Source organism: Scyliorhinus canicula, chromosome 3 (genome assembly GCF_902713615.1).
Source record: "Scyliorhinus canicula chromosome 3, sScyCan1.1, whole genome shotgun sequence".
NCBI lineage: Eukaryota > Metazoa > Chordata > Chondrichthyes > Carcharhiniformes > Scyliorhinidae > Scyliorhinus > Scyliorhinus canicula.
In genome coordinates, this window is record NC_052148.1 from 192,272,480 (window position 1) to 192,299,302 (window position 26,823).

The 26,823-nt window shown below is 45.0% G+C and overlaps 1 protein-coding gene across 2 annotated transcripts in view; it reads right to left on the bottom strand.

Moving 5' to 3' along the window:
- anapc10 (anaphase promoting complex subunit 10) overlaps positions 1-26,823 on the bottom strand; it is a 47,745-nt gene that overhangs the window by 19,785 nt on the left and 1,137 nt on the right. The window contains exons 1-4 of one of the 2 annotated variants that reach the window (XM_038791924.1): positions 17,091-17,113; positions 13,707-13,838; positions 12,718-12,808; positions 5,819-5,939 (exon numbers count right to left, since the gene is read on the bottom strand). In XM_038791924.1, the coding sequence (XP_038647852.1) occupies positions 5,819-5,939; positions 12,718-12,808; positions 13,707-13,821 (327 nt within the window). In that variant the 5' untranslated portion in view covers positions 13,822-13,838; positions 17,091-17,113. Of the gene's footprint in view, positions 1-5,818; positions 5,940-12,717; positions 12,809-13,706; positions 13,839-17,090; positions 17,114-26,823 lie in introns of those variants that run through there. The other variant, XM_038791923.1, reaches the window with a different exon arrangement.

Consider the following 26,823-nt stretch of genomic DNA (forward strand, 5'->3'; position numbering starts at 1 on the left):
TCTTTATCAAATGCCTTCTGGAAGTCAATATAAATGACACCCATAGACATTCCCCTGTTCAATTATTGAGCATCTCGACATAATTCGACCGTCTCACCCCAGGAACCAATCTAGTGAGCATTTTCTTTACAGTCTCCAACGCAAGTATATTTCGAGACCATAACTATGCACAATACTATTCCCTTGCAATAAAAGCCACATTCCTAATTTCTTGCCATATCTGCATGCTAACTTTGTGTTCTTTGTACGAATACAGCAGAGTCCTTCTGAACTTCAAACAATTTTAAAAAATGTATTCTTTCATGGGTTGTCGATGTCAATGGCAAGGCCAGCATTGCCTTGAACTGCTAGGCCAGTTTTTTCCAGAGAGAAGGTAAGAGTCAACCGCATTGCTGTGGACCTAGTGTCACATGCAGGCCAAGCCTCTGGTTCAGTTCAGCGGCACTACCACTAGGCCACCATCTCTCCAGAGTTGTTTCATGCCTTCGCTTCCTCACATTATGCTCTAGCTGCCACCTTGTTGCCTATTCACTTGACCTGCATATATATACATATATCTTTGCAGCCTCTTTGTGTCCTCCTCATACCTTACATTCCCATTCAGCATTGATTCAATGTTTAAGTTCCTTACCATAAATGTGTCAGTTACACCCAGTGAAATGAACACTTTTCTGGTACAGTGATGAAAGAGATGAAAGAGCAATTTTGAAGATCATGTGATGGATTTGAAAAGTAGATCGGGCTACCTGACTAATAATTGATAAAATTCCGCATACTCTCTTCTATCTGTTTGGAGCTCTCGGTATGTAAATTACATATACATCAATAGGCCTGAGGTATAATAACGACCATACCCAGCATCACCACACCCTCCCAACTAAAAATACAAAACAGCTCTCAAATGAAGAATTCTATTTTGTATATTGTGAATATACCGGAAAGAACTTCTGTACAACAGTGACACCTAGTGGATAAAGATAACATTAATATACATTAAATTAATTCATAAGGAAGCTGTTAATTTGTTATATTACCAATTTTAAATATAATCACACGAAACACACATGGAATTTTAATTTTACACTGTGGCGAAGAATTATAACAAATAGTTGCTAACTTCTGTGGGTTTGTTCCACTGCACAGTTACCTAGGGAGTACATACAGTGACATGTCCCAACTCTACTTCATCACCACCTCACTTAGCCCCTTGACTAACTTTAAAAAAAAAAAATTTTTTTTAAGAGTACTCAATTCATTTTTTCCAATTAAGGGGCAATTTAACGTGGCCAATCCAGCTATCCTGCACATTTTTGGGTTGTGGGGGCCAGACCCACGCAAACACGGGGAGAATGTTCAAACTCTACACAGACAGTGACCCAGGGCCAGGATCGAATCTGGGACCTTGATGTCGTGAGGCAGCAGTGCTAACCACTGTGCCACTGGGCTGCCCCCCTTGACTAACTCTTGCACTCTAATGGTGCCTTGGATAAGCCACAACCTCCTTCAAAGATTTATAAGACTAACTATTTGACACCCACCACAAACGACCTACAAGTTGAACCAGTTTGTTTGCTATCTTGGCATCCTATTTACGCACAGCTTGAGCTTCTGGCCCGATTTTCCTGCCATCTGATCCTCTATAATGTGAGTCACATCACTCTTTGCCGTGTCACATCTGCTCCTATAACTCTTATCCATGCCTTGGTCATCTGTCCTCCAATCTTCCACAAACTTCAGCTTAACCAAAAGTTCTGTCCCCCATATCCTAATCTGCACCAAGTCTGGTCTGCTCACACTGAATCACAGAACAGTGCAGAAGAGACCCTTCGGCCCATCGAGTCTGCACTAATGCATGAATGGCACCTGGTCTGCCTACCTAATTCCATTCGCCAGCACTGGGCCCATAGCCTTAAATGTTATGACGTGCCAAGTGCTCATCCAAGTTCCTTTTAAGGATGTGAGGCAAACCGCATCTACTACCCTCCCAGGCAGTGTATTCCAGACTGTCACCACCCTCTGGGTAAAAAAGTTTTCCCTCAAATCCCCCCTAAACCTCCTGTCCCTCACCTTGAACTTGTGTCCCCTCATAACCGAACCTTCAATTGAGGGGAACAGCTGCCCCCTATCTGCCCTGTCCATGCCCCTCATAATCTTGTACATCTCGATCAAATCGCCCATCAGTCTGATCTGCTCCAGCGAAAAGAATCCAAGCCTATCCAACCTCTCTTCATAACTTAAATGTCCCATCCCAGGCAACATCCTGGTGAATCGCCCCTGCACCCTCCAGTGCAATGACATCCTTGCTATAATGTGGTGACCAGAATTACACACAGTACTCCTGCTGTGGCCTTACCAAAGTTCTATACAATCAAACATAACCTACCTGCTTTGTAACGTATGCCTCGACTGATAAAGGCAAGTGGCCCATATGCCTTTTTCACCACCCTATTAACCTGCCCTTCAGCTTTCAGAGATCTATAGACAAACACACCAAGGTCCCTTTGTTCCTCGGAACTTCCCTGTCTCAGGCCATTCATTGAATACTTCCTGGTCACATTACTCCTTCCGAAATGTATCACATCACACTTTCCAGGGTTAAATTCCATCTATTTCTTTTCTGTTCACTGACCTACTTCTGGTCCACGAGCCTCCTTGTTAATTTTCATTCTCGTTTTTCAATCCTTTCATGGCATTGCCCTTCCCTATTTCAATAATTTCCTCCTGCCCTAAAACCATTGAGTGTTCCTCCATCTCTGGCCTTTTGTGGATCCCCAAATACCTTCAGCCCAGTGTCAGATGTCACACCTTCAGAAATCTCGGCCATATTCTGTAAACACCCCCCCTAAATCTGTCTTTCCACCGCACTCTCATTCTTTAAGGCTCTTCTAAAACTATCACTTTGGCTTTTTTGTTAATCCTGCTAAAGCGCCTGACCAGCCATTTATTTTTGTATGATTATATTTCTATGACAAACCTTTGGACTTCTGTTTTTACATTAAAGGTGCCATAAAAATGCAAATCATTGCTGCAAGTCACATTGACACATTTGATACGATAAGGAAATAGGCTTTATATCAGGTAATGTACAGTGATTGTTAAGGTACAGCTACCTTACTTTAAATTCACAAAATGTAAATTGTGAATTAAACACAGGCTGAAGTCAGTTAATTTGAGATTGGTAGGTATTTATCAATTTTGAATTCCAACTCATGAATGTCACCCTTTTAAGATAGTTTTTCATCAAAAGCGAGTTTGACATGTTGTCTGACAAAACAAAATGTCTGGTGGATACTGCACATACATTTTTGAGAGAAACATTTGCAGACAAAAAGTAAGAACATGGTTGTTGGAGGTCAATCATCTCAGCTCCAGGACATCACTGCGGCAGGTACTGAGGGCAGTGATTTAGGCCCAACCACCTTCAGCTGTTTCAATCATCTTCCCTCTATCAAAAGTTCAGGAGTGGGAATGTCCACTGTTTATTGTATTAGGACCCCTGGGCTGGTGCGCGGTCAATTCTAGCCCCAAATGACCTGGAGTTGCAACACAATTGAAATTAACAAGTAATGTTAATTAACAAGGGCAGCACGGTAGCATTGTGAATAGCACAATTGCTTCACAGCTCCAGGGTCCCAGGTTCGATTCCGGCTTGGGTCACTGTCTGTGCGGAGTCTGCACATCCTCCCCGTGTGTGCGTGGGTTTCCTCCGGGTGCTCCGGTTTCCTCCCACAGTCCAAAGATGTGCAGGTTAGGTGGATTGGTCATGATAAATTGCCCTTAGTGTCCAAAATTGCCCTTAGTGTTGGGTGGGGTTACTGGGTTATGGGGATAGGGTGGAGGTGTTGACCTTGGGTAGGGTGCTCGTTCCAAGAGCCAGTGCAGACTCGATGGGCCGAATGGCCTCCTTCTGCACTGTAAATTCTATGATAATCTATGATAATTCTTAGAAAATACCCAAAGTCTCTGGCCTTTGGCTGCCCGATAACTATGGTCACCAGGTTTGTAAATTTAAGCACAACTACCTTTTTATTAATAATAATGATAATTAACTATGCAGCAAATACAACTGGTTAACTATTATCTAATACTAAACCCACTACAGACATACAAGTCAGAAAAACACAGCGGGGGAAGAGGGGTACAACTTTTGAGTTCCTCACTTCCTCTGCTCGACTTAAAGGTAGGTGGCCATTAAATGCATGGATCAAAATGATAACCGCAAAGTAAAAGAAAAAGGAAATAAGGAAACCAACAGGAAGGGCCCTTCCAATTGCATAAGTTACAATAATTTAGTTCTATTTGTAACTCTTCCAATAATTAAGATTTGGACAACATTCAGGCTTGAGATGATAAGTGACACTTAACTTAACATTTGTGCCACAGAAGTGTCAGGTAATGACGATTTCTAACAAGAGAATCGAACCACTAGTCATGCACCCCCAACATTCAACAAGATTAGCATTGCTGAATCCTCAGTTCTCCAGCATCAAGATCCTGGGGGGCGCACCATTGACCAGAACCTTAACTGGAGCAGTCACATAAACACTGTGACTGCTAGAGCAGTTTGAAGCTCACAATTCAAACTCGGCTTGGGTCACTGTCTGTGTGGAGTCTGCACGTTCTCCCCATGTCTGCGTCTGTTTCCTCCGGACACTCCGGTTTCCTCCCACAATTCCCGAAAGACGTGCTTGTTGGTGAATTGGACATTCTGAAATCTCCCTCAGTGTGCCTGAACAGGTGCCGTTATGTGGCAACTAGGGGATTTTCGCACTAACTTCATTGCAGTGTTGATGTAAACCTACATGCGACGCTAATAAAGATTATTATATTATAATGGAATGCAGGAGCTGCAGATGTACCATCTACAAGATACACTGCAGCAATTCACCAAGGCTTCTTCGACAGAACTTTCCCAATCCATGTTTTACACTGCTGAGAAGCATAAGGGCACCAGGAACATGGGAACACCATCAACTTGAAGTCTCCTCAAATCATATGCCATCCTGACTTGGAAATATGTCCCTGCTCCTTCCTCATTGCCAACTCAGAACCCTTAGCAACTCCCTTTCTAACAGCTCTGCAGGTGAACTTACACCACGTGGGATTGCAATAATTCAAGGCGCCGCTCACTACCACCTTCAAAAGCAATTAGCTGTGAGCAACTAGTGTTTGACAACAATGCCCATATCCCATGAAAGAATAAAAACACTACACTAAGATAATTTTGATAGTAAATTGCAACAGAAGACTATAAATTATTTATCTCAGAACATAGCGTTTCCCAGCCCCGGGTCACTGTCCATGTGGAATTTGCACATTCTCCCTGTGTCTGCGTGGGTCTCATCCCCACAACCCAAAGATGTGCAGGGTAGATGGATTGGCCACACTAAACTGCTCCTCAATTGGAAAAAAAATAATCGGGTACTTTAAATTTATTTTTTTTAAAATAAAGATTTTGCTGCATCATTAATTTGTGTGCAGTCTCTGCATCACCCCGAGTTAAAGCTTATTTTGAAAAATATCACAACAAATGAGTCACATTAAAAAGTCCTTGTGACTTTAACCAAAATAAATAGCACTGTAATGCGTTACACTAAGTTAACATGCCAACAAGGTAACTACCAGCATGCAACATGTACTATGTTGCAGTGGTAATTCCCAAATCAGAAAACCTGAGAAATATGCTCCATAAGATTCCATGGTATGCACCTATGCAAATCATGAAAACAAAAGGCTTGGATATCACTGGTGCTCTACATCAAGGGAAAACTTTACTATGAAGACAACTGTTATGAAGAAAGTGGTGGTAAATTCATACCCGCATTTCTTTAAGGTCATGAAAGTTATTTCCCACTCTGACAGAGACCTTGCTTGGAGTGTAGCTTTCATCAGATTTGTAGTCTGCATAAATACACAAGGTTTTCACAGTTGTTTTCCGTCTATAAAAAAAAAACAAGTTAATCGCAGTAACTGAGGCATGGGAAATACATGGCATGGCTGTAAACTGAAACCTATTAAAATAAAAATATATGTACCATAACTTCATGTGAAAATTTCTAGTATCTGCTAGAGAGTGATTGAATGTGTGGGGCCTCGAGGCAAATCTGAAGCCTGTCCTCAATCAAACAACCACACACTTATACTTCCCACCAGGATTGAGAAAGCAATCCAGAGTAGAAGCCTGGCCAAATCCACATCCCCACCACAACATCCACCATTCTGCAACCCCTCCCACACACACACACCCACACAACCTCCACCCACTTAGCCTAAGCCACAGTAGACAACTGTAAGTAGCATCCTTGATGCCACTTTGACTGGGATCAGTCAATTCAGCACAAAATGGACATTCAAATATTGGACCGGTATGATTTATGTGGTACAATTTCACCAGGAGGCACTTCCCACTAAGACACTGGAAGAACCGTACTCTTTTTTTAATAGCCCCTCCATTTCTACAGGTATATATTATGAAATATATCACTTGATTAGATACAAACTCTTCCCTCTCTCTCACCTTCACATGGTCACTTACACTTTCAAATAAAATCTAATTCAAGGTTTCTGTGCCCTCCCCATCCCAAAAAGGCCAGTCAAATAAACACCAATTTATGGCACATCCACTTGTCTGACTTTCTACATAGGTAGAATTGAACATTCCTTATACTAGCTACAACTGAATGAAGGTAATGTATGTGTCGATTACCATTTTGGGGACTGCATTTATCTACATGGATAAGTATTTGAAAAGATTAGAAACATTATTGTTGTGCTGTAAAATTTTAGAAACTGGGTGGTCCACCGTAATTTCCTGTACCCAATGCATTGCAAAACCAGACACAAATAATGAATGATATTGCTGACTTTATGAGTTTCTTAACTAGCAGTCAATCATGGAAAACTTTCGTAATGTAAACTGACACTTTGAAAACTGCCAAAATATATATATTGCAACTACATTGCTACAAAGGAAAATTTAGGCTATATCATTTAGTGCTTTAATATATATACATGAATATTCACAGAATAACAGATTTTTTTTGTTTTTAAACAGTGCAGGAGGCAGCCATTTGGCCCATTGAGTCTACGAGCATTCTACCTAGTTCCACTCTCCTGCCTTATCCCTGTAACCGTGCACATTCCTATTGTTACAATCTTAGTGTTCTTTTAAAGTTTGGGCTTTCTACATGTGGTTCTCTCCATCAGATTGGTTGCTCATGCTTATGAGCATATCTTACTCTTCGAAAAATGTAAAATACTAAAATTAGCCCAACACCAGTTTAATGAGCGAGCCAAACGAAAACAGAAAATGATGGAAACACTCAGCAGGCCATGCATCTCTTTGGTGAGAGAAACAGAGTTAACATTCAGGTTGACAAGCAGAAATGTTAAATGCATTTCTCTCCACAGATGCTACATGACTTACTGAATATTTCCAGCATTTATGTTTTTAGTGCAGCGCAACTTCCCTGGTTTGTACTTGACTTCGACTTATTGAGCCCATGAGCAAGTTCTCCTTATATATCTTGAAAACGGCAATGGAAGCATACCGTAACCTTCTGAAATTCAATTAATACAACACTAGCATGTGTAATCTAAACCGTGGGAGTCCAGGTATAATTCTGGTAAATCTACAGTGCATTTCTTTCACAGCCAATATTCAATATTTCCTTCCTAAAGCAGAATTGAATGCTGGACCAACGCTCGGAGGGTTGGAGGAAAAAGGAAAGAATGCTGGGCTGCCGTGTGAGGGCTGAGGGGTCCTGCATGGAACTTGCAGCCTACTGAATATGCTTCTATACGCATGTGAAAAGGAAGAGATTTGCAAAAGTAAACAAAGGCACATTAGGAATGTTTCATAGAATTTACAGTGCAGAAGGAGGCCATTCAGCCCATCGAGTCTGCACCGGCTTTTGGAAAGAGCACCCTACCCAAGGTCAACAACTCCACCCTATCCCCATAACCCAGTAACCCCACCCAACAGTAAGGGCAATTTTGGACTCTATGGGCAATTTATCATGGCCAATCCACCTAACCTGCACATCTTTGGACTGTGGGAGGAAACCGGAGCACCCGGAGGAAACCCACGCACACACGGGGAGGATGTGCAGACTCTGCACAGACAGTGACCCAAGCCGGAATCGAACCTGGGACCCTGGAGCTGTGAAGCGATTGTGCTATCCACAATGTTACCGTGCTGCCCTTTAGGGACACGATAAAGTATAATTTAGAAGAAGAAAATTGTACAAACATTAAGCAAATACTTTGTTTCGGTCTTAACATGATAAAGTGCAAAGCAACTCTGACAATACTGGAAAACCAAGGGTCTAGTGAGAATTAGGAACATAAATATGTTAGTATTGGCAAAACGGTACTGAATAAATTAATGTGACTAAAAGTTGCCAAGTGTCCTGGACCTGGTGGCCTGCCTCCAAAGCTTTTTAAAAAGCTTGAGAAGGAAAAAAAATGTTTTGAATGAGAGGATTGTTTTATGATCAGAGATTAAGGTGAGGCCTTTATTCCACAGAATTTAGAAGAACGAGAAGTCATGTAATTGAAACATAGAACATTCATGAGGGTTTTCGCAGGTAAACCCTGAGAGGATGCTTAGTCTGGTTGGGAAATCTCAATCTGGGTGTCAAAATCTCAGAATAAGGGGTCCCAATTTAGATCTCAGATAAAGGAGAAATATTTATTACATAAAAGGGTGCAAGATCTTTGGAATTTTCTACCCCACAAGGTTGTGGATGCTCCGTTATTGAATGTATTCAAGGCTGAGGCAGACAGGTCTTTGGTCACTCAGGGTATCAAGGAACATGAGGAAAAGTAGACTTCTGGGAGAAGCAAGCTTCTACAATTAGCAATATAATAATGAACAGATAATCTGTTTTTAGTGATGCTGATTGAAGGATAACATTGGCTAGGACACTAGGGATAATTCTCCTGTTCTTCTTCAAAATAGTGTCATGAGATTTTTAAAATATATCTGAGGGGGCAGATAGAGAGCATCGATCTAGCAACTCATCTAAAATTCTGAATTGTTGACAGGAGTGTCAGCCGAGACTTTTGTGCTCAAGTCTCTGGGGTGGGACTGGAATTCACAACCTTCTGACTCAGAAGAAATAAGTGTTATCAACGGAGCCACTCCTGACATTGCAACTAAATCAGCTGTAACATTACCGCACCGTGAAGCTCAAAAGCTTTTTATTGTTACTGCATCAATGCTCTGAACATGCCCATAAAATAAATACTGGAAACTGAAATTGAAAGGTAGCTGCCCCACAACTTGCATGTAATGGTTAATTGCTGCTCTGAACTAAAGCCAAAATATTTTACCTTTATTAAGGGAGATTAAATATTTGATTAATGACACATCTTAAAATAAGCTGCCATAATAATTGTTTTGAACACACAAAAAAATTAAAGTATCAATGTGAGATTTCAGAAGATAACATTAAACCAATTACTCTATCGTAATGTTCAGAAATGATTGCTTGGTTTAATCTTTAGCGTTCATTTTCTCATAGGATGTTTTAAAATCACAAGGGTTCACAGTCACAAGAAATTGTTTGGCATAAGAGAGTAAGGAGCTGGGTCTCTGCATTTCCTTTTGGCTCATTAGGAACAGGGAGCATCCAATGAGTCCAACATAACTTGCATCTACAAAGTGACTTTAACTTAGTAAAATGTCCGGGCAGCACGGTGGCCTAGTGGTTAGCACAACTGCCTCACGGCGCTGAGGTCCCAGGTTCGATCCCGGCTCTGGGTCACTGTCCATGTGGAGTTTGCACGTTCTCCCCGTGTCTGCGTGGGTTTCGCCCCCACAACCCAAAAATGTGCAGAGTAGGTGGATTGGCCACGCTAAATTGCCCCTTAATTGGAAAAAATAATTGGCTAATCTAAATTTTTAAAAAAACTTAGTAAAATGTCCAATGGTGCTCCACAAGAGAATTATTAAACAAAATTTATCAAGCAATTTAAGATAGTGTGAGACAGGGGGACAAAAGTTGATCAAAGAGGAGTGTCCTGAAGGAAGACACTGGGAGTGAGGCATTGAGATTCAGGGGGGAAATTCTAGAGTTTGGAGCCAAGGCAGCCAATGGTAAATCAATTAAAATCAAGGATGCACAAAGGGTCAAAATTGGAGGTATGCAGCGGGCTGAAGAAAGTTAGTGATAGGGAGCGGTGAGGCCATGGATGAATTTTAAAGGATGGTGCAAATTTTCAAATTGAGGTTTTGGCTTTACTGGGAGTCAATCTAGGTCAGCAAGCACAGGAGTGATTGTTGAATGGAATTTGGTGTGAGTAGGATACGGGCAGGAGTTTTGGATGAGTTTAGGCCTATGTAGGATAGAAGAGAGGAAGCCGGCCAAGAGAGCAATTGGAATTGTCAAGTCTAAAAGTAACAAAAGGTAGATGAGGTTTACAACAGCAGTTAAGCTGCATCGAGGTGTTTGACGATACAAAGGTGCAACTAGGCGTTTTTTGTGATTGGATGCTCACCTCAGGGTTAAATGAACAAGGTTCAGCCTCAGACAGTTGTTAGGATGAGGGATGGCATTGGAGGCTTTGACAAGACATTGTTCCATGTTTGTCATGGAGGATTGACCTTTTCATTCGCTGGTCGCTGCTTTTCCTTCATGTCCCTCAATATCTTTATTTTTTAACACCAGATTAAATCACATTTTTAAATATTTGAGGTGATCTGGCATTTAATGTGTCCTGGACAATCAATTTAACACATGTTTTTATCCAGAGTGGTTCGAAATATAAGATTATGTTTTCCTGTGCTGGGGCAGCATGGTGGCGCAGTGGATAGCACTGCTGCCTCACGGCACCGAGGTCCCAGGTTCGATCCCGCTCTGGGTCACCGTCTGTGTGGAGTTTGCACGTTCTCCCCGTCTTTGCGTGGGTCTCACCCCCACAATCCAAAGATGTGCAGGGTAGGTGGATTGGCCACGCTAAGTTGCCCCTTAATTAGAAAAAATGAATTGCGTATTCTAAATTTATATTTTTTTAAATGTTTTCCAGTGCTGTATTCCCCAGTCAAAAGAGACATTCCCCTCTTCCAGTGTCAATTAATTTCAGCATTTTAAACAAGACCTGTCCAACCCCCAGCCCCTGTGACTTGCTATTTTGATCTCTGGACCTTGTGTTCAAAATACTAGTGATTTGGAAATTCTGCAAGAAGTTACTGCTCCAATCACAAGTCGTTTCACTCATGTGTTTGTTACTGAGCAGCAAAGGTGGAACAGGAACCTAATCCCTGATTGCAGAAGCAACGATCAGTGTGGTTCCGTCAGCCTCGGGCCTGAACGGAGGCGGAGTGGGGAAGGTTCCTGCCAGGGTGTGGGGGAAGGAGAGAGGCGCTACCCAGGGAGAGGGGTTGGGGGCGGCCGAGAGAGAGAGACCCAAGCAGGGGGAGAATGGAGACGGGATGAGAGAAAGATTGCTGGGTTGGAGGGGCAAACTAGAGAGACCGTATGTGTCCGGCTCACTCCCAGTCCCAGCATTCTCACTCGCCTTACCTCCACACACCAATACCCACTCACAGAGAGTGTGTGTGTGTGAGTCAGTGTGAGTGTGAGAGAGTCTGAGTCAGTGTGAGTGTGAGGGAATAAGTGTGCAAGAGAGAATAAGCACCCTGACAACCTTTTTAAAAAAAAAATGATCAATTTAATGCTTGGTCGTTTATTTGCTTTTTTTTGTTCAGCAAGTTGCTTCTTTTCTTCATACCTCACTTTTGTTTTTTAATTCACATATACTGTTGCATCAAACCTTTTCTTTCTGAAATGTACTCATCGGTCTCTCACATGAAAAGATTGGTCAAACTGGTTTTAAACATTGCATTCCCAGCGTGATTTGATTGTACATAGAATCATAAAATCCCTACAGTACCGAAGGAGGCTGTTTGGCCCAGAGTCTGCACCGACCCTCTGAAAGAGCACCCCACCTAGGCCTATGACCCACACTATCTCCATAACCCAATAACTCCACCTAACCATTGGACACAAAGGGATAATTTAGAATGGTCAAGCCACCTAACCTGCACATCCTTGGACTGTGGGGGAAACCGAAACCCCTGAAGGAAACCCACGCAGACACAGGGGGAATACAAACGCCATACAGTCACCCAAGGTCAGAATCAAACCCAGGTCCCTGATGCTGAGAGGCAGCAATCCTATCGACTGTGCTTCTATGCCATCCACACCCTCTCCTGTCAAGCCAAAGGAGGTTTTGCCATGCTTTGAACTCTTAAAATTTAAATGGTGATAGGGTTGGATGTTAAATCTCTGTTATGGATGGCTATTTTTCACGATCGTGTTTACATAATTAGGTTTCCAATTTTTATTTCATTTTCTAATAGCCATATTTTCCCTGATGTTCTCTATTATTTACATTGCTGCATTTTCATTAATTCATAGTCTGTAACCAATTTGTACGGCATGCACTTGTGTGAACAACGAACACTAGTCCTTGCACTGCATGAATAATTTAAATGCACCATTTAAATGAGAGTTGTCTCCATTGGAGTACATAGAGCAACTGGCAGTCATTTCCTTGACCACCAAAGCAGCTACTGTCAAATATTAGCTTCCTTTCACGATGATGTACAACAGGCCCAACTTACAAGAGAGATGTACAAGAATTTTAGTCTAACAGTATTTAAATGAATTGTCAAGCTTTTACCCAGCATCTATTACATTCTCCTCATACCTGAACTGAATGTTAACGAGATGAGGCTGAGATCCATCTGATTGCCAATAGGTTTCCAAGTTATCATCACGTAACTGATCCACCCCAAAGCCTGTTAAAGCAATTAAAGTACCTCAGTTTGTCGCATATTTTATTTAATGGAGTCAAATGTTTCAATATGTTCAACTGATGTCTGCCTACAAGAAGAAGCCACATGTTACACTTTGAACTTTCGCAGCAGTATCTTTTAACTTTGATTCTTGACTTGATATATCTGTATATTTTGTAAATGTTCCCACAACAGAGGCAAGCTTGTAAAAAACTTTATTTAATTACATTTTCACAGTCAATTTATGTCCAAACTGTTTTACACTCCCCCACCATTTAAAACCGCCACAATTGAAAAAGCAGTTGCTTCAGCAAAGTAAAAGCGCTAACCATGTGTATTAACATCAATTTCAATTGCCAGGTATAGCATCTTGGCTATGTTTATTTTGGGGAAAATAAATTGTGCCTGCTGCAATACTTTGTGAGTAAGTGAAAATATATACCCATTGGTTTTTTTTTGTATGTATATATAAAACAGTCAGGGAATTATATATATATATATATATATGTCGACACTATACTCCCTTTGCAACATGCCAGAAAATAAAAGAGTGCAAAATAATACCCACAAAATATAATAAAGGTCTCATTTGTAGTTTGTAAGCTGATGTCATGCCTGATGTTGGAAGTCAGTTGTCCCATCGGTAAAGAACATGCACGTTACTATTCAGATTATGAAATATCGCTATTTAATGCTAGTTACTGAAAACAAATTAATTGGTTATTTATTTAACTTGTTATTAATGAATTCCTGTACAATTTGGTTGTTTTTGCCTAGATAATAATGATGATGAATAGTTCTTTCTTCATTCTACATCTGAGTTGGACTGGAACTAATTGGGACAAAGGCAAATGAAAAGCTAAGTGGTTTTCTAAAGACCACAACCAAACTACAGAGGTACCTGGTTTACAAGAGGATAGGGACCAAACAGCCTGTGAGCCGATCTCTCGCACTGTACCAGTTCTTTCCAGTTGCTTTGGATCTTCTCCAGGTGGAGTTTTATTTGGGGTGGTCATTTTTCTTTATTTTTGATCTGCAATATACAAGAGAATTACAATTGAAAGAAACAGTTAATTAGAACAAAAAGGTTTCAGATCAACTTTTTAAAATACATTTGCAAATAAGATATACATACATATCAAACATTGGCCATATTTACAATGGTACCAGGAATTAGGGAGGTGGGGGCGGAATCAGAAAAGCTGGGGTTGCTGTCATTGGAACAGAGAAATTAAGAGTAGTTTTAATAGAGGTGTTCAAATCATGAAGTGCATCGATCAGGTGAATAAAGGGAAACTATTTCTGGTTACTGACCCTCATGCCATCAGAGGACATAATATAAGGTAATTGGCAAAAAAGGCAGAGGATCGCAGATTGTAGAGCCAACAAAAATCTGATCCACAATTCTGCTGGTGAACAAGGGATTGAAATATTGAAGCATAAATGCTGCTACCTGCAATGAGTCTCAAGATAAAATATAGCTGGATGTCCCCACAAGTAATCTTGGTTAACATTTCAAAACATGCATCTCAGGTGATTATTGTTCTTGCACTTCTGAAAATAAGAGTTGAGAAAGCATCTTCTGTTTCTGCCAGAGGTGCAGTTCAGGTTTAGATTTTCAGAAGAAGGATGATGAAGGTAATCAGAAGTGAAGAACATGCAAAGTTAGGGTTGTATGTTTTGCGAAAATTTTAAATTAGGAACATATTCCCTGACAGCTTGTGGAACAGATTTCAAATGGAGTTGGCAGCACCTACTTTAAAATGTGCCGAGGGATTATTAAGTCCTAGCTCCAGGAATGAGAGATAGAGGATTCTGATAACTGTACTCCCCACAGAATGTGGTAACTGCCTCTGAAATGCTTCTTAGTGTCTCCATAATTTCTCTTTTCCTTTGTTGGTGCTTGCAACACCATTGCAAATCTCAATAAAGTCCATTTATATTGGCAAGGGAAAAAACAAAAACATGCTGGACATGTGAACTAAAACAGAAAATTTTGAATGCATCTGTGGACAGAGAACATATTACCCCAGACTTTGCTACCATAGTGAAGAGGGGTGACTGACTGCATTATTCCCATTAACTAATAAAAAAGAAACCCTTGGTTTCCTTATTGTATGTAATGCATCATTATGACAGCATAATTATCATAAAGCGGTTTCAGGTTTATTGGAAAAAGATTATCTTCATTCTAAGTGTTCTTTTCCTGAGCATTTATCCCCCAAACAATTTCCATATCCTGTGTCCCTCTAGCCTAAAGGTTTGCCCACCCCTGATATATAGAGCTAAACATTAGTAATGCTGGTAAAACTCTCAAAATGCACACTTTTTTGTCCCTTGATGCTATTTAGCAATTATGATTTTTTTTGTTAATTACGAATTTTAATTTAACATTTTTAAATTAATCGACTTTCATACTGAAGTATACTTAGTCAGTCACAAAAGTAGAAAAACTAGGAAAACAATTGGAATTTGCATTGCTATTAATGGCAAAATGCCATCTGTCAGCATTCCAGTTGTTTTTAACAACGTTCCAACTATCACACAAGTGGATAGGGCTTTCACAACGTAGATAACAGCACCACCTACTGCTTAAAACTAAAGAAATGCCGAGAGTGGTTATTTCACATCACAAAGAAAAGAATAGAGAAAGATTTGCCTTTGTATAGCACTTTTCATGACCACCAGATGCCTCAAAAGTGCTTTACAGTCAATAAAGTACATTGCAATGTAGGAACCGAGGCAGCCAATATGCCCACAGCAAATTTACACAAGAAGCAACGTAAAATAGACCAGATCATTCATTTTTGTGATGTTGATGGAGGAATAAATATTGGTCAGTGCTCCCCGACTCTTCAAGATCTTTTATATGGAATTGTCCATTTTTACAAAAATGGTCTCAAAACAAACAAGAGGCGGAACGCAAGCCAGAGGTATCAATGCACTACAGGTACAGAGTAAAACAGTAGTCATCGCAAGAATGGGAACAAATAAGACCGGGTAAATCAGGGACAAAATCCCCAACGTATTTCATTCACGGATACAAGGCTGCACCTAAACAGGAGAATTGCAACATCAAAAATTCACATCATACGAATAGCTTCAAAACAAAATGACAGAAGGAAGAAAACAATATCCCGAGAATCCCAGAACTAAAGGGGAAATCGACTAACTCACAGCGCAAATTAAACTCTTCCCCAGGCCCAGGTCAGAACAGATAGCTGTAAAATTACTACAAATTGACAAGGAGCTGACCAGGCAGCACCAAGCATCAACTATAGCCAAACAAATCCCAGTCATGAACAGGATGACACACAGTCTGCCTGGGCCTGAAAAGGGAAGGGCGCTAAACAAAAAAAGAGATTGGCTCTCACTGGGAGCCTTCAAACATGGCGAAGACAGAACTGACTCTACCAACCCAAACTCTCCATCTCTCCTCCCACTCTGGTTCTGCTTGCCTTCCCTCCCCAGGATACACGAGGATAAAGATATTTTGCACAAATTATGAATTCAACATTCAGCCTATCGTGATATAAATGTATTAAATCAGAACAACCAGCGGTGCAGGACGTCACACCCAAATTATTCACTTCTCTGCAAGTAAAGAAATTGACAACATGGGCAGCACGGTGGCACAGTGGTTAGCATTGCTGCCTCACGGTGCTGAGGACACGGGTTCGAATCCCGGCCCTGGGTCACTGTCCGTGTGGAGTTTGCACATTCTCCCCGTGTCTGTGTGGGTTTCACCCCCACAACGCAAAAGATGTGCAGGATAGGTGGATCGGCCACCCTAAATTGCCCCTTAATTGGAAAACATAATTGGGTACTCTAAATTTATTTAAAAAAAAGAAATTGACAACATGCCAAGCTGTTTCCGTACAACGACAACACTGGCATCTACCCGGCAATGTGGAAAATTGCCCAGGTGTGTCCTGTACACAAAAAACAGGACAAATCCAACCCAGCCAATTACCACCTTATCAGTCTACTCTCCATCATCAGCACATTGATGGAAGGAGTCATCGACAGTGCTATCAAGCGGCATTTACTCAACAATAACCTGCTCACAGACACTCAGTTTGGGTTCCGCCAGGGTCACTCCGCTCCTGATCTCATTGCAGCCTTGGTTCAAACATAGACAAAAGAGCTGAATATTAGAGGTGAGGTGAGAGTGACTGCCCTTGACACTAAGGCAGCATTTGACTGAGTATGGCATCAAGGAGCCCTAGCTAAACTGGAGTCAGTGGGAATCAGGGGGAAAACTCTCCGCTGGTTGGAGTCATACCTGGCGCAAAGGAAGATGGTTGTTGTGGTTGAAGGTCAATCATCTCAGCTCCAGGATATTACTGCAGGAGTTCCTTAGGGTAGCGTCTGAGACCCAAACATCTTCAGCTGTTTCATCAATGACCTCCCTTCGTAAGGTCAGAAGTGGGGAAGTTTGCGGATGACTGCACAATGTTCAGCACAATTCGCGACTCCTCAGATAATGAAGCAGTCCATGTCCAAATGCAGCAAGACCTGGACAATATTCAGGCTTGGGTTGACAAGTGACAAGTTACATTCATGCCACACAAGTGCCAGGCAATGACCATCTCCTAAAGGAGAGGATCTAACCAATCAATTCAATGACATTAGTACCGCTGAATGAAGGGAGGCAGTGGGTAGTGGTATTGTCACTGGACTAGTTAACCAGAGACCCAGAGTAATGCTCTGGGGACCTGGGTTCAAATCCTGGCACTGCAGATGGTGAAATTTGAATTCAATAAAAATCTGGAATTAACAGTGTAAAGATGTCCATGAAACCATTGTCGATTGTTGTAAAAACCCATCTGGTTCACTAATTTCCTTTAGGGAAGTAAATCTGTGGTCCTTACTTGGCCTACATGCGACTCCAGACCCACAGCAATGTGGTTGACTCTTAACTGTCCCATCAAGGGCAATTAGGGACGGGCAATAAATGCTGGTACAGCCTGCAACATCCACGTCCCATGAATGAAAAAAAGAATCCCCCACAATTAACATCCTGGGTGGTTACCGTTGATCAGAAATTGAACTGGAGTAGTCACATTAATATTGTGGTTACCAGGGCAGGTCAAAGACTCAGAATCCTACAGTGAGTAACTCACCTCCTGACCCCCCAAAGCCTGTCCACCACCTACAAGGCACAAGTCAGGAGTGTAATGGAATATTCTCCACCTGGATGAGTGCAGCTCCAACACTCAAGAAACTCAACACCATCCAGGACAAAGCAGACCCTTCCACAAATATTCAAACCCTCCACCATCAACAACAGTGGCAGCAGTGTGTACGATCTACAAGATGCATTGCAGTAACTCACCAAGGTTCCTTGGACAACACCTCCCAAGCCCACAACCTCAACTATCTAGAAGGACAAGAGTAGCAGATATGTGGGAACCCCACCACCTGGAGGTTCCCCTCAAGTCACTGACCACCCTGACTTGGAAATATTTTGCCGTTCCTTCACTGTCGCTGGGGCAACATCCTGGAACTCCCTAACTGCACAGTGGGTGTACCTACACCTCAAGGACTGCAGCGGTTCTAGAAAGCAACTCACCACCACCATCTGAAGGGCAACAAGGAATGGGCAATAAAATGATTTTTTTTAAAATCAACAGACAACAACATTTGCCAGGACGCAAAGTCCAAGATAACAATTGAGGTGCCAGGCAGTTATCAGGCAGTGACTTCGCCACTCCATTGGCACATGAAGAATCAAGAATAAAGCAAGATCAAAGATGGTGAGCACACTTCACAATCTTCCAAGGATTCCAACAATCTAAGCTCGAAACGTCATTGCTTCGAACATACCTTCTCACCTGAACCCAGACGGCCAACTATGCGTCCTCCATGGAGGCATCTCCAATACCTCCATAAAAACACCTCACAATTCTTCAGATTGGGCCTTGACAACCTGCACCGCAGAGCCGAGACACTTGGCTGACAACCGCCAGGAGTTGGAACACACCGCACCATCAGGGAGGGAAGCATCCCAAAAACAGTTGTGCCACAAATGAGAAGGCCCCAACCCAACTACTTCCAGCCGCCGCAAATCAATGAGGGTCTGAGCATTATGTCTTGATTCAATAAACGTTGACCAACAAATGTCAGGACATAGTAAAAACTATGTATGCCAAGACAAGACATAAAAGCAAACAGCTAAAAGGCGGATTACACGATGAGCAGAGTCGGAGTTTGTGAAAACAGAGTCATTCACATGCTCACATCACGTGACCGCCTCCCCCCTCCCCAAGCATACAGCATCTTTAACCTCAGATTCAATTCAGCGAACCATCAGTCTGCCTCAAAGGATCCAACACAAGTTAGCACCATTTTCAATCTGAAAACTGTTAAATGATTGTCTGAGACTGCAACACATAATGTGAACCGGGTTTTTAAAAAACAAAAATTTTATTGAAGGTATTTCCAATATATACATAACCAAGAAATACACAAGCCAACTGCGGTAACAGGAACAGGGCGTGTCCCTCACTACACGCCCCCCAACAAACACCCCCCCACTCACCCCATTGCTACCCCGGCACCCGCCCCCCCCCCTTTCCTGTGTTTTAACCCCACACCCACCCAAATAAGGATTAAAAAGAACCCCCCCCCCGCAAACAACACAATACCCCTTAATGAAATCGACAAACAGCTTCCACCTTGAGGTGAAGCCCTCTGCACCTCGAGTGCAGACGCACCAGTGTCCAATTTGAATTGGATGCGATACTGGTTGACGGTGATGACAGCACACCACTGGCAATCAATGCCATGAAGACCCCAGAGATCAAAAAGGCAGTCCTCCGTTTCCTTGGGATGGTAAATTTTCTCGGAAAATTCATTTCTAACATGGCATCCCACACCACAGCCCTCCGGTATCTCACAAAAAAGTCCACAGTGTTCCAGTGGCATCCCGCACATCAAGCGGAGTGACTGGAGCTGAAGACGAAGCTCACCACAGCCCCAGTACTGGCATTCTTTGACGCAACCAAGGATACCAAGATATCCACAGACGCAAGCCAGGATGGCATTGAGGTGGTGCTCCTCCAGCGAGACGACTCCTCGTCCTGGGCTCCAGTGGCATACGCATCCAGGGCCATGACTCCGACCGAACAACGGTATGCCCAGATCTAAAAGGAGTGCTTGGGTCTCCTGACAGGAATAGTCAAGTTTCATGACTACGTGTACGGTTTGCCAATGTTCACGGTGGAAACAGACCACAGGCCCTTAGGCCACATAATCCAGAAGGATTTAAATATGACACCTCGGCTGCAGCGAATTCTTCTTCGTCTCCGCCGATGACTCCAAACTCGTCTACACACCGGGTAAGGAGCTGATCATCGCGGATGCCCTATCCCGATCCATCGCCACGATGTGTGAACAGGGCGACTTCATTCACCACATTGAGGCACAGGTACAGGTGTATGCCAGCAACCTTCCAGCCACTGATGAACGAGTTATCAAAATACATGAAGAAACTGCCAAAGACCCTCTACTGCAGCGTGTGATGGAACACCTCGCCCATGGCTGGCAAAAGGGGCAGTGCCCCCAGTTCTTCAACGTTAAGGACGAGTTAACGGTTGTTGAGGGGATCTTCTGAAACTGGATAGAATCATCATTCCCCAAAGCATGCAAACCATGGTGCTCAGACAGATCCATAAGGGTCACCTTGGAGTAGAGAAATGTCGACGTAGAGCTCGGCAGGCAGTTTACTGGCCTGGCATCAGCCAGGACATTGCCAACATGATCCTCAACTGCACAACATGCCAGAAATTCCAACCATCCCAGCCTAAGGAAACACTGCAACAGCATGAGATTGTGACCTTCCGTGGTCCAAGGTGGGGATAGACCTCTTTCACGCCAATGGGCGTGATTACGTGCTTTTAATCGGCTACTTCTCCAGCTACGCGGAAGTGGTGAAACTGTCGGACCTCACATCGAAGTCCGTCATCAAAGCCTGCAAAGAAACGTTTGCAAGGCACGGGATACCACTCACAGTAATGAGTGACAACGGTCCATGTTTCTACAGCCAAGAGTGGTCCGACTTTGCACGATCATATCACATCCAGTCCCCATTACCCGCAATTAAACGGGAAGGCCGAGAAAGGGGACCATATTGTCAAGCGGCTGCTTTCCAAGGCCTCAGACTCAGCCTCTGATTTTAACTTGGCACTGTTGGCATACAGGGCAACCCCCTCTGTCGACTGCTTTGTCTCCGGCGCAGCTGCTCATGAACCGCAACCTGAGGACGACTGTTCCAGCCATCCATGTTCAAGACCTTGACCACCTCACGGTGCTGCAGAAAGTGCAGCAATCCAGGGACCAGCAGAAGATCGCGTATGATGCTCATGCCACTGATCTGCCTGCGTTGTCTCTAGAAGATGGAAGACGTTGTTCGCGTCCAGTTGCCTGAGGGAAGCTAGTCAGCCCCAGCTGTTGTCGTCAGACAAGCTGCCCCCAGGTCTTTCGCTGTTCAAATGGCTGATGGCTCCATTCTTCGGCGCAACAGGAGGGCGCTGTGCAAAGCTGCCTGCCCACCACCTGACCACACTTCTCTGCATGTCATCATGCCGCCTCAGGACATCTCGCACCACATGGCTACCGATCTGGCAGCAATCCCGCCTGTCCAGGTGCCGGCGTCCCCCCCTCCACCTCTGAGGCGATCGACAAGAATTCATCGCCCACCACAAAGACTGAATCTATAGACTTGAATCCTGTAAATTTTGTTCAGTTTGCTCTGTATCTGCATAGAACATAGAAGATAGAACAGTACAGCACAGAACAGGCCCTTCGGCCCTCGATGTTGTGCCGAGCAATGATCACCCTACTCAAACCCACGTATCCACCCTATACCTGTAACCCAACAACCCCCCCCTTTAACCTTACTTTTTAGGACACTACGGGCAATTTAGCATGGCCAATCCACCTAACCCGCACATCTTTGGACTGTGGGAGGAAACCGGAGCACCCGGAGGAAACCCACGCACACACGGGGAGGACGTGCAGACTCCGCACAGATAGTGACCCAGCCGGGAATCGAACCTGGGACCCTGGAGCTGTGAAGCATTTATGCTAACCACCATGCTACCGTGCATGATAGACACCTTCCATATAAATATGTTCATTCACTCACCACTTATACATAGTCACACATGTATATATACAGCCACAATCCAAAATTTATTTCAACAAAGGAGATGTCATAATATCCACTCATGGATATAATGAGATGCAGACAGGCAGTGATTGACACACAGGATAACCAATGAACACATATGACACAGAACAACCAATCACCAGACAGGACACTACCACTATAAAACACACGAGGCATTAAGACTCTGCCTCTTCTCACTGGATACAGCTACAGAGATAGTTAGAGTGCACAAGGCCATGAGCACCTTCTCCATGTGACAGAGAGCTAGTCTGGTCAAGCCAGTTTGAGATTATCAGTTTAGATTAATAGAATGTCAACCCACAGCAGATTATGTACAGCAACAAGCAAGTTCAATAAAACAGTGTTGGACCATCTCCTGTGTCGGAAGCCTGATTCGAGTCTCACTGCATCCAGTTGCAATCGATGTTAGACCAACTCAGATAACAGATCATCTTTGACATTGAAAATCCCTTCTGAAACCCCCTCAACCTCGGACACATGCCCAAAACATATGCACATGGTTCTTTCCAAGGATGGAGGAAAGGTGGGGGGGGGGGGGGGAAAGAGATCAACTCATCCTGTACACCATCATGTAGGCTCTGTGCACAACCTTAAATTGGATGACGCCGAGTCTTGCACATGACGAGTACGCATTCACCCTCCGCAGAGCTTCACTCCATACCCCGTTTTCATCAACTCCCCATACATAAGGGGCTGGTTTAGCTCAGTGGACAAGGCAGCTGGTTTGTGATGCAGAACAAGGCCAGCAGCGTGGGTTCAATTCCCATACCAGCTGAGAATTCTGAATTCTCCCTCTGTACCCAAACAGGCGGCGGAGTGTGGCGACACAGTGACTTCATTGCAGTGTTTATGTAAGCCTACTTGTGACAATAAAAAAGATGATTTATCATCATTTATGTCCACAGCCCTGCCCTCCCTACTTTATCCTCGGGCAGAAGCTAATCCTACAGCACCTCCTTCCTCATGGAAGTCCCAAACCTGCAGATACATGAACCCGTTCCTCTTTGGTAACTGGTACGTCTCCTCCAGCTCCTCGAGGTATGCAAACCTTTCTCCAACAAACAAACCCCCAAAATATTCTATCCCCACCCGTCGCCACCCCCGGAACCTGGCATCCAACCCTGCCGGCACAAACCCATTATTATCGCAAACCGGCGCCCACAGAGACATCCTTTCCAATCCAAAGTGCTGCCGACACTGGTTCCAAAGCCTCAGTGCTGGTATCATCACCGGACTCATGGGAGTACCGAACCAATGAGAAGGGAAGGGGCAGCAAAAACAGTGCCCTCAAGCTGGTCCCCTTCCTTACGAAGCTGCCTCCATCCGCCCCCAAACCCTCCCCCACCTCCCATTTCCTAACCAATATTTGCTGCCCAGTGGTTCAACAAGCTCGGCAACACAGCCGCCACCCTGGCGATTCCTCTCCAAGAACACCCTTCCAACCCGCAGAGCCTTCCCCTCCCACACAAACCTCAAGATCATCCGATTAATCTACCTGATAAAGGAATTAGGCATAATTACCGGGAGATTCTGGAACACAAACAAAAACTTCGGCAACACCGTCATCTTTACAGCCTGGACCTGACCCGCCAATGACAATCCCAACTCTTAAAGTCTGCCTTCATTCCCTCCACCAACTGCACCAAGTTCCATTTTTTGATAAACATTTTATTGAAGGCATTTTGAAATATTTACAAACACAAAACGGCAAAAGCAACAGAAATACAATCCCCAACGAGACGACGAGGACACACCCACTCTCTGTAAAGATTCCCTCCGCAGAGTAATGTTCGGTACGGTAATTAGAAAACAGCCATCCTCCCACCCACTCCCAGTTTCCACTCACACACCTACCCCCATTCCCACTCCTACCGCCCCATTTTCTACTCATTACTCAGCCACCAACACATCTCCTGCAAGTTTTCACTCATTCACCTACCCCCCGTATCCACTCACCTCCCCCTCCACTCACTCACCTACCCCCCTCCACTCACTCACCTCCCCCCTCCACTCACTCACCTACCCCCCTCCACTCACTGCCGCCCCCACTCACTCACCTTCCCCCCACTCACTCACCTACCCCCCCCCCCCCCCCCCCCCCCACTCACTCACCTCACCCCATCCACTGACTCCCCCCCCCCGTATCAACAAAGAACAAACAGGAACAGGCCCTTCGGCTCTCCAAGCCTGTGCCGACCATGCTGCCCGTCTAAACTAAAATCTTTTACACTTCCTGGGCCCATATCCCTCTATTCCCATCCTATTCATGTATTTGTCAAGAAGCCCCTTAACTGTCACTATCGTCCCTGCTTCCACCACCTCCTCCGGCAGCGAGTTCCAGGCGCCCACTAGCCTCTGTGTAAAAGACGTGCCTAGTACATCCCCTCCAAACCTTGCCCCTCGCACCTTAAACCTATGCCCCCTAGTAATTGACCCCTCTACCCTGGGAAAAAGTCTCTTGACTATCCACTCTGTCTATGCCCCTCATGATTTTGCAAACCTCTATCAACCTCCGTCGTTCCAGTGAGAACAAACCGAGTTTATTCAACCGCTCCTCATAGCTAATGCCGTCCATACCAGGCAACATCCTGGTAAATCTCTTCTGCACCCTCTCTAAAGCCTCCACATCCTTGGATTTTGACTTGGGTCACTGTCTGTGTGGAGTCTGCACATCCTCCCCGTGTGTGCTTCAAGTTAGTGAGACACGACCTCCCCTTCACAAAACTGTGCTGCTTCTTGCTAATAGGTCCATTTGATTCCAAATGGGAGTAGATCTTGTCTCGAAGCATTCTCTCCAGTAATTTCCCGACCACTGACGCAAGGCTCACTTGCCTGTAGTTCCCTGGATTATCCTTGCTACCCTTCTTAAACAAAGGAACAACATTGGCTATTCTCCATGTCCTCCGGGACATCACCTGAAGACAATGAGGATCCAAAGATTTCTGTCAAGGCCTCAGCAATTTCCTCTCTAGCCTCCTTGAGTATTCTGGGGTAGATCCCATCAGGCCCTGGGGACATATCCACCGTAATATTTTTCAAGGCGCCCATCACCTCGTCTTTTTGGATCTCAATGTGACCCAGGCTTTCTACACATCAATCTCAGACTCAACATCCACCAGTTCCTTCTCTTTGGCGAATATCCACCGACTCATCACTCACTCCCCAGCTCCCCCCACCGTATCCACTCACTCCCCCCACCCCGTATCCACTCACTCCCCCCTCCACCCTGTATCCACTCACTCACTCCCCCTCCGTACGCACTCACTCCCCCCCTATCCACTCACTCCCACCCCTCCGTACGCACTCACTCCCCCCCGTATCCACTCACTCCCACCACCACGTATAAACTGACTCCCTCCCCGCCGGATCCACTCACTCCCTCTCCCTGTATCCACTCACTTCCCCCATGGATCCACTCACTCCCCTCCTGTATCCACTCACTCCCCACCGGTATCCACTCACTCCCCCCGGTATCCACTCACTCGCCCCCTCCCCGTATCCACTCACTCCCTCCCTCCATATCCACTCCTCCCCCCGTATCCACTCACTCGCCCCCTCCCCGTATCCACTCACTCCCTCCCTCCATATCCACTCCTCCCCCCGTATCCACTCACTCCCTCCCCCCGTATCCACTAACTCCCCGCCGGTATGCACTCACTCGCCCCCTCCCCGTATCCACTCACTCCCTCCCTCCATATCCACTCCTCCCCCCATATCCACTCACTCCCTCCCCCCGTATCCACTCACTCCCTCCCCCGTATCCACTCACTCTCCTCCCGTATCCACTCACTCTCATTCCCCCCATATCCGCTCCCTCTCCCTGTATCCACTCACTCCCTCCCCCAGTATACATTCACTCCCCCCGTATCCACTCACTCCTCCCCCCGTATCCACACACTCCCTCCCCCGTATCCACTCACTCCCTCCCCCGTATACACTCACTCCCCTCCCCCGTATACACTCACTCCCTCCCCCCGTATCCACTCACTCCCTCCCCCGTATCCACTCACTCCCTCCCCCGTATCCACTCACTCCCTCCCCCGTATCCACTCACCCCCTCTCCCGTATCCACTCGCTCCCTCCCCGTATCCACTCGCTCCCTCCCCCCAGTATTCATTCACTCCCCCCGTATCCACTCACTCCCTCCCCCCGTACCCACTCACCCCCTCCCCCCGTATCCACTCGCTCCCTCCCCCGTATACACTCTCTCCCACCCCCGTATCCACTCACTCCTCCCCCCATATCCACACACTCCCTCCCCGTATCCACTCACTCCCTCCCCCCGTATCCACTCACTACCTCCCCCGTATCCACTCACTCCCTCTCTCCCGTATCCACTCACTCCCTCCCTATCCAATCACTCCCCCCCCACCGTATCCACTCACTCCCTCCCCCCCGTATCCACTCACTCCCTCCCCCGTATCCACTCACTCCCTCCCCCGTATCCACTCACTCCCCTCCCCCCCCGTATCCACTTACACCCCCTCTCCCGTATCCACTCACTACCTCCCCCTGTATCCACTCACTCCCTCTCTCCCGTATCCACTCGCTCCTTCCCCATATCCACTCACTCCCTCCCCCCGTATCCACTCACTCCCTCTCTCCCGTATCCACTCACTCCCCTCCCCCCGTATCCACTCACTCCACCTCTCCCGTATCCACTCACACCCTCCCCCCGTATCCACTCACTCCTCCCGTATCCACTCCCTACCCCCTGTATCCACTGACTGCCTCCCCGTATCCACTCACTCCCGCCCATATCCACTCACTCACCCCCGTATCCACTCACTCCCTCCCCCCGTATCCACTCACTCACTCCCAC